The following is a 13,479-nucleotide window of genomic DNA, read 5'->3' on the forward strand; positions in this document are numbered from 1 at the left end:
AAAACTCTTGTCACTGATATGTTTTGTCTCTGGGGGTCGAGGAGGGGCTGGTCTGACGCTGGCTGGGAGTCCTTTCGGCAAGGCAGCCTTAATAGGAGACGTTCAGAAAAGGAAGGAAGTGTATCACTTCTATAAATCCTAATAAATTCTAAGATTTGCCTCTAGAGGATTCGAAAAGCATTCTGCCTGGGAGGGTCTTTTCGATCTACACCTCAGAAACCATGCTTCAAAAGCCTGTTTGCCATGTCTTCCTCCAGGGGATTTTCCTGACCCAGGGATCGAACCCACATCTCCTGCATTGCAGGTGGATTCTTTTACCCACTTTGGCAGAAACCACAATTTTGTAAAGCAACTATCCTTCAATTAAAACATAAAATTAAAAGTTAAAAAAAAAAAAGCCTGTTTGGAGCATCTGAAAATCAAGTCCAGGAGAACCCCTTTCTGTGCCATTTCCGTGAGATGGTAATAAAGGTCGGGGAAAAATCTAAGGAGGGGCTGGGGGAGGGGGGAAGCCAAGAGAACTTCAGCCTTTGCTGAGCTGACATTTACCCCTTCTGCCCAGCACTGCCAGAGGAGGCACCGGCCTCGGGCTGGTAAACCACATTCTCCCTTGTAACTCAATATATTCCCCCAGCAGGGCGCTCAGAATCCCCCTGACCATCCAGAGGGGGTCATCACGAAGTCCCTTGCATTCTTAAGCTTCTCCATGGTAACTCGAGAAGGCCTCGGAGCTGACACCCCTCTCCCGGGTTGCTTTAAGCCAAAGGCCTTTTTCAAACAAAAAGATCCCAGGAGCTGCAGCCAGGCAGGAATGCAGGGTTCCCAGGCCTGGGCGTCAGAGCCTCTGGGTTCCGGTCCCAGGCCAGTGACCCCGACCTCTCCACCTCCCTAACCTTGTAGAATCACCCTGGCCTGGACCTTCTAAGGACCGTCATTTCCAACCAGCTGAATAAGAGCCTCCCTGGACCCTGGCTTCTCCTCCAAACCTCTCTTTCTTCTAAGGAGCTTCAAATTCTGGCAACCAGAGTTACAGCCTCTGAACTGTCCACGGGGCACCCAGAATGGAAAAATCTATAGCTAATAATAGTTCCTTGCGTTTGCATGGCACTTAACTCTTTTTAAAGTGGTTTTTAATCCATCATCACAATGAACTAAAGGGAAATGAGAGACAGGCGCAAGGGCTTGAGAGGTCAGTGGAGGCGGACACCTCCTCACAGGAGCGGGGGGCCCTCCTCTCCCACGCCCTGTGGTGCAGGGGGGCCCCCCGCTCCGGCCCTGCCTGCCAGCCTCAGCGTGTGTGAGCAGGCGAGAAGGCTCCATGTTGGAGGAGAAGCAGGCTGGGGATTGTACATAAATGGAAACGAGCAACAAATCAGACCCGCGGGGAAGCCCAGGCCATACAGGAAAGCAGTCAGCGGCCTCCCTCCCGCCTCAGATCTGCCTGCTAAGTTCTCCTCTCTATCTTGAGGGCACACGGGCTGCTGAAACCTGAAGAGGCAGCCTCACCTGCTGAATTCTGTATGATGTCAGAGGCCACGGTCTCAGCAAAGAGAAGCCAGCTGCCACAAAGAACCTCTGACACATCATCATCCCACCAACTGTCTCTTTCCCCGAGCGGACAGACAAGATGCCTGGTCTCCGCCAGGAGGAGGGACAGGGGCCACCTACCACATCGGTGTTGGTGATCTTTGCCAGGAGATCCACCAGGGCGTCTCCAGTGAGCGAGCTCACATCCTCATCCTGCTGAAGCCCACAGATGGCGGCCCCCACGCTTCCAGTTGCAATCATCGACGGCGGGTACATGGCAAACTTGAAGTCTGTGGGGACGAGAGGTGGGGAGGTCAGGACAGGGTGGAGACGGGCGCTTCCCCGCTTGGTAGACGATAGCACAAATGCCGCCTGGTCCCTCAGAGGCATCAGAACCCGTGTGATTCACCACCCAAAAAGTGGAAGGCTGGGGTGGGGGCTGCTGGGGAAGGAAGACCTGCGTCCCAATTCAAATCCCAGCACAGGGGACTTTCCTGGCGGTCCAGAGGCTGAGACTCTGCACTCCCAATCCTGGGGGCATGGGTTCGATCCCTGGTCAGCAAACTAGACTGCACCTTACTGCAACTAAGAGTTCATGTGCCACGATGAACACCAAGTGCAGCTAGATAAATATTAAAAAAAAAAAAAAAACCAACCTGAGCATTGGGCTGAACCCGCAGAAACAGCTTAACCTATGGCTTCTCCCTCTTGCTAGCATATCAACATTGTCCACGGAGGCCCTTTTATCGCTGACTCCAAGGTCTACATCGAGTCACGGGCATGCTTAGAAACCATGCTGGGTGGCTCAACGAGGCACACACTCCCCACCCCTCCTGGCTGAATGCCATGAGCACAGCAGGCCTGGCTGTCTGTCTTTCTCCTTGGCCTTCTTTTCTTAGCCTGTGCACCATCTCCACCTCTTGAGGGGTGTATATTACAACATTCCACCCAGAGCCTGCTGTGCACTGACTTGTGCAGAGCCTCTTCTGTCCCCTGGATGGTGACGAAGCCAGCCTCTCCCTCCTCTCTGCTGTAGGTCTCTTCACATGGGGTCACAGCAGTGTTTCTCTGCCCAAAAACCTCGTTAGCTCCCCCCACCCCACCAGACATTCACAATGCACAGGAGCCAGCCAGCTCGTGGCCCTGGGCCCACAGGGGCTTGGGGTGGGAGCAGCTGGCAGGGAATGGTGGGGCAGGACGAGACCCCGCCTCCTTCCTCCCACCCCCCAGTGCCCAGGCCTCAGCCCAGAACCACAGTCCACACACTGCCTATCTCTGCATCCCGCTACCTGCATACCCAACCCCTACTTCTAGCAAATTAACCAACTTCTGGAAGCCAGGGGGTGCAGGTGGATGGTCCAGGGGGTGCCCAGAGGGCTGTACCTCCCTTTGTTTGGGTGGGGGGGAATGCTGAGAGACACGTCCCCCTGCCCTGCCCCACCATCCCCTGACCCCCGATGGCTGCACCTATGAAGCAAGGGAAGCCAAGCAGGCTCTGCTGAGCTGCAGGACTCTGAGCAGCTGCTCACTCTCCTCTGGGTTAATCCAGTGGACGTGACTTGAGTGCTGCCAAGCCAGGCTCAGCCCCTGGGGGTCCTAGACCAGTCATGCCCTCCCTCCCACCCTCAAGTTTTTCTAACTTCCCTTGCAACTCAGTACCAGTCACCAAGTTCACTTGTGGGTCGCGACCTGCATGTGCTGTTGTTGCTGTTGTTCTGAACAAAATAAAAGTATCAGGAAGGAGGGCAAGTGGTGGGGAGTCAACACTGTCTGCAGAAACTCTTGTATCGATTTGAGGTACACTGATGAGGCATCCCATGCGGTGTTATAAAATGTACTTCTTCCTTTATGGTAGGTCAAAAGTTGAAAAGCAGCAGGCTGGCTCATCTCCCAGGGGCCCCTCCAGGTCTAACGGACTTTTATTTACAAAAAAATTAGAATGTAACTGCTTTACAATGTTAACTTTCTGCTGTACAATGTAGCAAATCAGCTCTATATATACATGGATCCCCTCTCCATGTACATATGGAGAGCCTCCACCCACCCACTCCCATCCTACTCCTCTAGGTCACCACAGAGCAGACACCCTGGCTTCCACCAGGCAGCGAAGTCACAAGACATATGTCTCCATCGGGCAGTTCTGCATGGCCTCAGGGGCTGCCCCAAGACTACACCCAGAGACACTCCCCTCTCTGCTGATAGGGGAAACGCAGAGAGGAAAATACCTAATGAAACACCTGGTCTCGTCTTTGTCCTAGCTCCTGTTCGCTAACCTCCACACTCAACCCTGGAAAGTTCCAGCCAATCCATTCAGCCATTTCTGGAAACCTTAAACTTTCAGCTATGGAACTGGATGGAGAAATATTCACAATACCTACCTGGGTGAGAAGGGGGGCAAAAAAAAAAAACTATATGAGTGTGTGCTATGAACAAGATTACAACCACCCATAAATATATAAATAGAAAGGCATAAACCTGCATGCATATAGGGGAACTAGAAGATACAAAGATGTATGCAAACTTCCCCACCACTGGGTGGGGAAAACTTCTTTTAGCAAAAATTAAATATCATGAAACAATCTCCCCTGAATCTAAGCCTCTTGCTCAGAAATGCTGCCAAGTTGTATTCTGGTGCTGAAGGCACGATTGGGATAAGCGTCTCCCTCCACCCTCAGCTCCCTACCTGGAAAGGTAAGGTGTGTGTCACTTCCTGAGCAACCCGAGCCTCAACAGAGTGAGAAGTAGTTGGCTGAGCAGGGACCCATTCAGATCATGCTTCCCCATGCTCCAGGCACCACGGATGGCCCCCTGCCCCCAAAATATAGGACATAAAAATACAACACAGGGTGGTTCTTCTAAAGATACATCTCTAAGAAGGGAGATGTCCCCACGTGGATAGGAGTGTTCACGTGGAGCCACGCAGGCCTGCCCTAGAAGGTGGGGAAGGTTTGGGCCATGCAGCTCCAAGCACTGGAAGGCGGAGGCCATGGAGGCTGGTAACCCACTGCTCACCAGCTGCTTGAAGGTCTCCAAGGCCAGTCACCCGACCTCTCTGAGCCTCCGTTTTCTCACCTACAAATGAGGATATACCCACCTCCTAGGCTACTTCTGAGGCTTCAACCAAGACAGCAGCGCCCTGCTCATAGTCAACAGTCCACATCAACCGCCACCACCATCACCCCACTATTCCTAACACTGGGACGTGCTGTGGGATTGGGGCGGGCAGTACACTTTTTGGCCACACTGCATGGTTTGTGGAATCTTAGTTCCCCCTACCAGGGCTCAAACCTGTAACCCCTTGCGTTGTAGAAACACTTAATCTTAACCACTGGACCGCCAGGGAAGCCCCTGGGGTGGGCAGTTCTGACTGTCAAGAGATTCTGTTCAGCATCTGCAGTGATTCAGGGAAAGGTGCATGGGGAGCCCAGAAAGAACAAGGGATCTGCTCTGGGTCTGGAGGCTCTTTTCCGATCGTGTGTGTGTGTGTGTATGTGTGTGTGTATGTGACAGGAACACGGCCTCATGGAGCCCCCACCACCTCCTGCTGCTCTGTCAGGGGCAGAAGCTGAGATCCCGTGGGGACGTGGGGATGGGGGGGACAGAAAGACGACACAAGTATACAAGCAATGAAAGGGAAGCTGGATGGACCGTATTCATTCCTGCAAGAGGGGCACCCAGAGCCAAGGAACAGGCCCACACACCTGCAGCCCCGACCTGACCTCCGCCCTCCCAGTGAGGCGGGGCAAAGGGCGCGTCTCCACCGACCAGCCCTGATGCTGTTCCTACAGTTTGCTGACTTGGCCAACTATTAGCAAAAAACAAGGTAAAATTCACCTGTTTCAGGACACTGGCTTTTACGGGTGAATCGGTGAAATCTCCAGAGGTTAAGCGGCTTTGTTTAGCATCTGCTGCTGGGTTTGCAGGCGCCTGGACTTGGCACCCAGTGCGCTGGAGGACTCCTCGGAAGGTGAAGAGAGCCTCAAAGGGACCTCCCCCCTCCCCCCCCCCCCTCCAGCCCCACCAAGAACACAGGGTCGTCTCTCCCATCAGAAGCGGGAGAAATGCCCAGAGGAGGGAGCCTCAGCTTTGACGTCCAAGAGACAGGAACCCGTTCCATCCTCAGCCGCCCCCCCACCCCCAACCAACCCTGCTCTTGCTCTGGGACTCCGCAGAGATCCTCACCACGTCTCTCAAGGACCTCCGGGGGGACCGCTTAACCCAGGCAAGGGCAAGAGAAGTGCTCCACGTTTATCAACTCAGGAATATGTCACTGGAGGAAGAGTTCTGAGCTAAGCAGGTTTGCAACCACAGATTACAGGGCCCTGGCTGGTCGCGTTATCCCCGTTGTTTTGACTACGACGGCGGAAGCCTTGACCGGCTAAGTGTGACTGCTGTGCTTCTTCTGTTCACCACTAGGGGGCGAGAGAGACTCTCTCTGAGGTGTCAACCAGAGACGCGTTCCTCCATCTCTCCCGCAACCTGGCGTCAGTCCGGTGGGGGGTTTAAAAGGCCAGGATGGGGGTGCTCGCTGGCCACCGAATGACGTCATCGGCCGCCCCCAGAGCCGGCTCCCACCACGTCCTTGTGGGGGCCTCGATGCCAATTTAACTCCAGCAGCCTGGCTGGGAGCAGGTGGCAGGAGGGCCCTCAGCCCGCTCCTCACAGCAAGATGGGAAGTGAGCCGGCCTTGCCAGGCTGCCTGAAACCACGCAGGGAAGAAGGGAGACTCCGGGTCAAAGGGCCACACCCCCTGGGCCCCGCGACCTCGGCTCTTGGAGGACAGAAAGCGGTTTCCGTTCTTCCTTCCACTTTCCAACCACCCAGGCAAACCTGCCTTCCTGGCTCAGGCGCCAAGTGGTAGATCCTCTCTGGGCCATCACTGTGTGTGTGTGTGTGTGTGTGTGTGCGCGCGTGCATCCGTCCGATTCCGGACCGCAGTCCGCCAGGCTCCTCTGTCCACGGGTAGAAACCAACCCAATGCTGTAAAGCAATTATCCTTCAATTCAAAAAGAAGGGAAAAGGAATACTGGAGTGGGTTGCCACCACTTCCTTCTCTGGGGGATCTTCCCCACCAAGGGATCGAACCCACATCTCTTGCCTCAGCCTGCACTGGCAGGCAGATTCTTTACCAAGGGAGCCACCTGGGCCATCACTAGCTGGCTATAACCTGGGGATGAACTGTCACAGGAACACCTGGAGGCAAAGCCAAGAAGACAGTTGGAAGCACGGGGGGTGGCACCATCACCCGGGCCCAGGCCCGGATGTCTGGGGGGGATACTCATGTGCAGGAGAGCTGAGGGCAGCACCTTGGGGTGCGGGGCACCTAGGCAAAGAGAGGAGAGGCCGGGCACCATGGGTAGGGAGGCTAAACACCTCCTCTTCCCACCGCTTGCGCCAAGTTCAACCTCAATGCCATTGGCTCTTCTAGACATAACTGGAATCATCTGTTGAGCATGATATCATGCTTCAAGAATCTCCCCACGCCGGCGTGCAATCTTGAGTCATCCCAGTGGTCTCCTTCCCCCTTGGCGGACCTGGGGGGCTCTGCCATCAGGACCCGCCTGCTGCCTGGCTACTAAAGCCTCACAGGAGCCAGTGGTTATAAGGGCTCCCCTAGCCCCATGGCCTCCACCGACCAGGACCAGGACCAGCCCGGGGTAGTCTCCGCCCCAGAGGCTGTTCGAGATTGAGCAGGGGAGGAAAGGGGGCACCTCTCCGTCTCACCATATTATGCCTCGAGCCCCAGGAAGAAGACCGACACCCCCTACCCGTCCCGCCTCCCGCCTCTTCCCCTTTCACACACAGGCACTCTCTGTGGACAGAGGGACCAAGGCCAGCTCTTTCACAAGCAGCTTTCCCCCTCAACTGCCCACAATGCCCCAGGGTCGCTACTGCTGCCTCCAGACCTGGGCCTCTGCAGGGGCCTCTGAGCCCCTGGCTGCCAGAGCTCAGAGACAGAACCAGCGGGATCCACGTGGGGTGGGGGTGGGGAAACAGGACCTGAGCTCCTGGGACTTCCCACCTGCTACCCGTCCCAGACACACACCCGGCCCCAGGGTGTGGAATCTCATCTAACAGGAAGATGTTTCCTCCAAGAAAAGCAGCCCCAGGGCTCTTGATCCATCACGGCCTCAAAGCCCCAGCCAGTGAGATGCCATGTGACACAGCCTTGCAGACACATTCAAGGGCAGATGGGGCAAAGAAAACCCTCAGGAGATAGGCTCCTTCCTTCAGGAGACACAGGAGACCCTCCCTGTGCTCTGAGCAGACCACACCCGGCTTACTGGGTACCTGGCCAGAAGTCTCTTTTCTCCTATCCTCCCCCACTCCCTGCCCCACACTAGCAAGGCAGTCTTCTCAACTTCCTCCGCCTCCCCTCAGACCTCTGTCCTCAGTCCCTGAATCCCAGGCTCCCTACTCTGGCCCCAAACTTGGCAGCTGCCCCAAGGATCTGGCCAAGAAGGCCAGGAGTGGGGGATGGGATCCCCAATTTTAGAGAATGGGCCTTTAGAGAATGTGGGGACCTGCTCTAGGCCTGGGTGACTCCACCCACCCTCCTATCCGAGTCGGAGATCATCAAGGAGCGGGCAGACGGACCCCCAAAGGTACATCAGTTAAGAGACAAGGTCAAAGCAGAGCTCTGGCCGTCAACAGCTGGGCAATGAGGGAGCGCAGGGTCAGGGGTCAGCTGTCCGAGAGAGAAAAGGGCTGGCTGACCCCCTCCTCCAGTGAATCGCGACCACGGAGAAGGGACAGGCGGGGCCTGGGAGACAAAGTGACAAGTCAATGAGGGGCTGACCTCGAGGGCCTAGGCCAGACAGCAGAAAGGGAAGCAGCTAAGAATGGCCACGGCCTGCAAGGCAGCAGGGATCAATGGCTAAGAGTGGCCCTCGGGGCCACAGGAAGGGCACAGACTGCATCTGGGAAGCCTGGGGAGGGGAAGCTTGCCCTGGGATCCACCGGGTGGTGGTGGGGGGTGGCTGGACCCTGCATCTGAGCCAGCAAAGGCCAAGCGTGGCGTCCTGCTGGACTCAGACAGCGCAGCAGGGTCAGCGTGCAAGTCACTGTATCCGCCTTAGCTGGAAGAGTCAGCATCGGAGTCACGTTCACAGTACCAGGGCCCATCGCCTGTACCTTGCCTGGTTGACAAAGGGCTTCCTCGCCCTTCATCTCTCTTCTGATGTCTGCTTTCCTAACCACCCTGAAAGGGTTGCAGGAATGTTGTGGGTCAGTGTTTTGCAGATGAAGAAGCTAAGGTTCAGACAAAACTTAAGTGCCCGGAGGTCACCCAGAGATAAGTAACAAAGCCTGACCTTTTGACTGGGAACAGGGCATGGACGCTATTGCAAACAATGTGTTCATCTCCTTGGGCTCCAATATAATATGTAACAAGATACTGAAAGAAGTCAACCCCCAGGCCCACCTTTGCAATGCAAGTGCAGACTCCGGGCAACCTTGAACCACGCCCTCTTCCCCCCTCCCCCGCCTGCCCCCGGGGCGGGCCGGGAAGGGGAGGGGGGCTCGGAGAAGATCTGCCCAAACAAGTTCTTTCCCTGACACTTCTGCTTGTGAAAATATGAACTCCTGACGCTCCACCCTATTATGATTGCGGGTCCGGAGCTTCTCCCACAGCCACTACCTTTGGGGGGCGGGAAGTGGGGGCAATGTAGAAACTGGCCAAGGTTCAGTGTGGTGAGACTGTATCAAACCACTGCCTTTGGCGTATTAGTTAATGGCACAGGGGCCAACAAGATTATGTACCAATTGTGGCATCAACAGGGTGGGTGTAGGGCTTTTTAACATGAAAAGGCAGTTGCAACTTACAGGTTGCAATCAAAACCTCAACACGTAGGCGGGGTGGGGTGGGTGTTGGGGGGGGTGGGTGGGAGCAGAGCCCAGGCTTAGGAATTGACTCCCCGCTGCAAAAGCCCACAGGTCCACCCCCACCCTGCCAGAGGGAGCAGCCAGGAGGCAGTCAATGCCCTGCAGCCAGGAGAAATCCTGGGGCCTCTTCCCTTCCCAGTATCAGGGCAGGCGGTATTTATCTTGACAGGGTTCCTTAACCTGTATTTGCCTCCACCCCCCAAATTTCCTCTTGGGCTTATCTCCAAGCCATCCTTTTCCCTCCAAAGATGAAAGATTTAAACACGACCAGAGAGCAGTATATATAATCTTCAAAAGAGCACTTTAGACACCATAAAGAATATTTTAACAGGCGCTATTTTTTTTTCTTCCCCTTACCACACCTGTCCTCGTAAACCATTTATGAGTTTGGCAGAGAGAGAAAATATACCAGCTGAGATAAAGGAAGGAAAAAACTGCCCAGGAAGGAAACCTTGGACTCTATAGAGATTACTTGGGACCCCTCCCGTAAACACTCGGAAGTTAGGGCTGTGGTCTGCCTCCCCGTGCAGCCCCCCAAAGCCCTTCTCGGCACCCAGCCACCCCCCACCCCCAGGGCTCCAGCCGTTCCTACCAGTGGCGCACAGAGCGATGAAGGTCTGGGCGTGCTTGCGAATCAGCGACAGCTTCTCGCTGGGCTGAGGCAGCTTGCGAAGGATGTGTTCGATGAAGTCGTGGGGGGTGACAGCCGCCAGGTTCCATTTCAACTTGCCCAGCACCACCAGCTCCCACTCCTGGGGAGGGAGGGAGGCAGATAAAAGTATAAAACCCACACAGGCTGACCCAGTGTCCCGGATGGGAGGCTTGGGATCTAGACCAGTCTTTTGAGGATGTTCATTAGGACAAGGCTAGATTGGAAGGCCGGACCATTTATCAGAGTGGTCCTAAAGCTTTGAAGTGGGTGATGGCTCTGAAGGCTTCAAATGTCAAGCTCCCCGGAAACCAATGAGCGCCCAGGTGGCCACTGCCTCGATGGTCCTTTCTGCTATTTCTTCAGCCTCTCCAGCTGCACACCCTACCTCCCCATCCAACCCTGACTTCCAGAAGATGCTCTTGCCTGCCCACCCAGAAGGCTGAATTCACAGTAAAATACCGCCAAGGTTGTGGTGACCCTTTGGTAGGAACTTATTGTATATATCAGTGACTGGATTAATGAGTAACTTTTTTCATCCTCCTGGAAAAATGATGTACACAGAATGAAGCTCAAATGTAGGTTTCTTGGCCCAAATCCTCGGCAACCAATTAGCTCGCCTGCGTCGGTGCCAACAGTACCATTTTCCTCTCTGCTGCTAAGACTTTCCCTGGACACACAATGCAGAAGACCCCAGGAAACGACACCCAGACACCACGCACCCTTCCACATACGGGTCTGCGCAGGTTTTTGTTACCGTAACTAAAGGACCAGAGGGTCACTGGCCACCCCGTTTTGCGGCTGGAGGGGATTCAGGAGAGGATTAAAGTGCTTGTTCGAAGTCATAGGGAAGAATGCAGCCCAAATGCTGGCGCAGGGCTAACCCGGTGTCTGTGGGCCTCTCACCAGCAGCCCACCTACTGAAAAATGTTTTGTTTCTTTCCCTCTTGGAGATACTTCCGGGAGAATTATGCTCAAGGGAAACAAGTCAAAAAGAATGCCTTAAAAAAACGTGCTGTCAGATGGAAAACAGGTCTATTGATCGATCATCATCAGAAGAATGAGATGCTGAGACCAGCCTGTCTGTGCAGCTCGCTCCCACATTCACCCCAGGAAACTGACTCTCTTCCCCCCAGCCACCGGAGCCCCATTCTGCCCAGGGCACCCACCGGCTGTGTGGTCTCCGCCATTGCCCTCCCCTCCCTGGTCTTAGCTTCCTCATTGGTAAAATAGGAGGACCCCTCTAGATCTCCACTTCTGGGATAAAGAGACTAGGAAAGGGCAGATGTGTCTGCAGAAATACAAATTAGCTTGGCAGACCCTCAAAAAAAATTGGGGTGCTCTAAAAAGATCTGAGCCCCCCATCATGATGAAACAGTGATGCAAAAGGATTATTTTTCCTGGTCTCCCTTGGGGAAAAAATAACTGGATCTTATTTCTACCCATTTGTTTGTCTTTACTGGCTTTAATGTCGGCCTTCGCTTTTTTCCGGAGGTTGGGGGTAAAAACACAGACAGCCTTCTAAACAATCAGGGTCTTCCAAGACGGCTTGAAATTCCAGCTCTCCTTCTCACGGGAGAATGTGAGTATAAACCACTCGACCTGTACCATTATTAAAGGAAGCAGATCTCCCAGAAGAAAGCACCTTTCTGGGCCTCTCCGACCAAACCAGAAGCAGCTGAAATCTGGCAGCTGTTCAAAGGTGAGGTCATTCATGCCCCTCTGCATTCTCGGAGATTCCTCCCCGTCCTTGCACATGTCTGCCGCTAGGTGGCAGCACAGCCTCAGGGAGGAAGGCCTCTCACAAAGAACTCAGTTCAGGCAGCCAGTCCCGGCCCTGTGGACTTCGCTGCAGGCCTGGCCAGCAGGGAGGGAGGGTGGAGAGGAACAGAGGGGGCCCTCTTCCAAAGAGTTGGGAGATGGGTGTGCAGATCACTGAGGGTGGGCCTCTGGGGCCACTCAATCAATGCCACACTGCGGCTACATGGACGTCTTAAGGGTGAAGCTGCAGAGGCAAAGGGTCCTACTGGGTGGGAAAAAGGTTTGCTGGCAGAAAACCAGAGCCCAGACAAGATCCCCATGTCTGTACAGAGGTTACAGCCCCACCGAAGATGGGACTCCACGCCTCCGAATCCTCCCACAAAGGGCCAAACTTGACTCTGCTCAAAAGCCAGTGAGTTGGTGTTTAGTGAACAGCTACTATGTGCTGGTATGCTGGAGAGACTGAGAGATTCCCTAGAGTGTACCTTTGAACTCCTAGTTCTTGGGAGACACGTCACAACACGTCTGGATCACGGTGAGGTTGATGACTGTCTCGGAAGTCAGTGATTGAAAATTGGGAATTTAATTAAAACATTAACAGTGTTGTATACCTCCACTACACACACACACACACACACACACACACACACACACATTTTGCAAATGAGTGTCACCAACCCAAACCTCTGTGAAGGAGGCTCTTATGCATGGGCGGAGCCTGAGTACTTTGTATATACAGTCCAGCACACAGTAGGAACACAAAAAGTCTCTATAGGAAAGGTCAGAGCTTCCCGAAGGGTGGACATTTCACAGATGGGTAATTTGGGGTCCTAAGAGTTTGTTCTGGGAGCGATGGGTCAAGGCGGATTAGGCCAGGGCAGAGCAGAAAGGCAAGCAGGCAGGAAGGAGGCAGTCATTACCAGCAGCTCCTGAGGCTTGATGGAGTTGTCGGTGTAAATGCATAACTTCTCAGCGGTCAGCGGGATGGTCTCTTTGAGCTTGGACGCCAGGAACATGCACACGGCCCCCAGCAGCTGCAGATGGGTCTTCGGAGTTGGGACTCCGGCCAAGAAGCGGTCCAGGTAATTGATGGCGAGAGGAAAGACCTCCTCTTCGCACTTCTGCTCCTCACAGACCTACGACATGAGTGGGAAGGGGTCGGGGTGGGGGGAAGACCATAATATCAGGAAAGGAGGAAGAAAGGGAAATCGCACAATCTCGGGAAATGACAAAAATATTGGATTTGGGGGGAGGGGAGGGGAGTAGAATAAGCGATAAGAATGAAGACGAGGAAATTGGGGGCAATCTACATGGTCATCCGCGCGGGGGTCCTTCCCGGGAACTTAAAATCTCAAAGGTGAAGGGGCTTAAGGACCCCGAAGCCGAGGGCGCAGCAGCGCCGGCCCCGCCGCCCCCGTGGGCCGCTCACTACTCCGGGCGCTTGCACTCACTCACTCTCTTTTTTGGATTTCGTCATCTTTTCAAAAAATCAATAAAAATATTCTGGAGGCTCCGGGGGTCTCGTTCTTGGTCTCATTCGGATCCCCAGACCCTGCTCTATCATTCCCGACAATTGAAAAAATTGTCGGGAGGGGTCCCCGCGGCCCAGGCGCCGCATTTGGGGGGGTGGGTGGGAAGAGGTGGGGAAGCGGGGGGAG

General features: G+C 54.5%; 1 protein-coding gene across 1 annotated transcript in view; it reads right to left on the reverse strand.

Moving 5' to 3' along the window:
- The window catches only part of CCND2 (cyclin D2), a 28,296-nt gene that overhangs the window by 13,116 nt on the left and 1,701 nt on the right, over window positions 1–13,479 (reverse strand). The window contains exons 2-4 of the mRNA XM_019961681.2: window positions 12,742–12,957; window positions 10,004–10,163; window positions 1,669–1,817 (exon numbers count right to left, since the gene is read on the reverse strand). Of these exons, the coding sequence (XP_019817240.1) occupies window positions 1,669–1,817; window positions 10,004–10,163; window positions 12,742–12,957 (525 nt within the window). The remainder of the gene's footprint in view (window positions 1–1,668; window positions 1,818–10,003; window positions 10,164–12,741; window positions 12,958–13,479) is intronic.

Source organism: Bos indicus, chromosome 5 (assembly GCF_029378745.1).
Source record: "Bos indicus isolate NIAB-ARS_2022 breed Sahiwal x Tharparkar chromosome 5, NIAB-ARS_B.indTharparkar_mat_pri_1.0, whole genome shotgun sequence".
Classification (NCBI taxonomy): Eukaryota; Metazoa; Chordata; class Mammalia; order Artiodactyla; family Bovidae; genus Bos; species Bos indicus.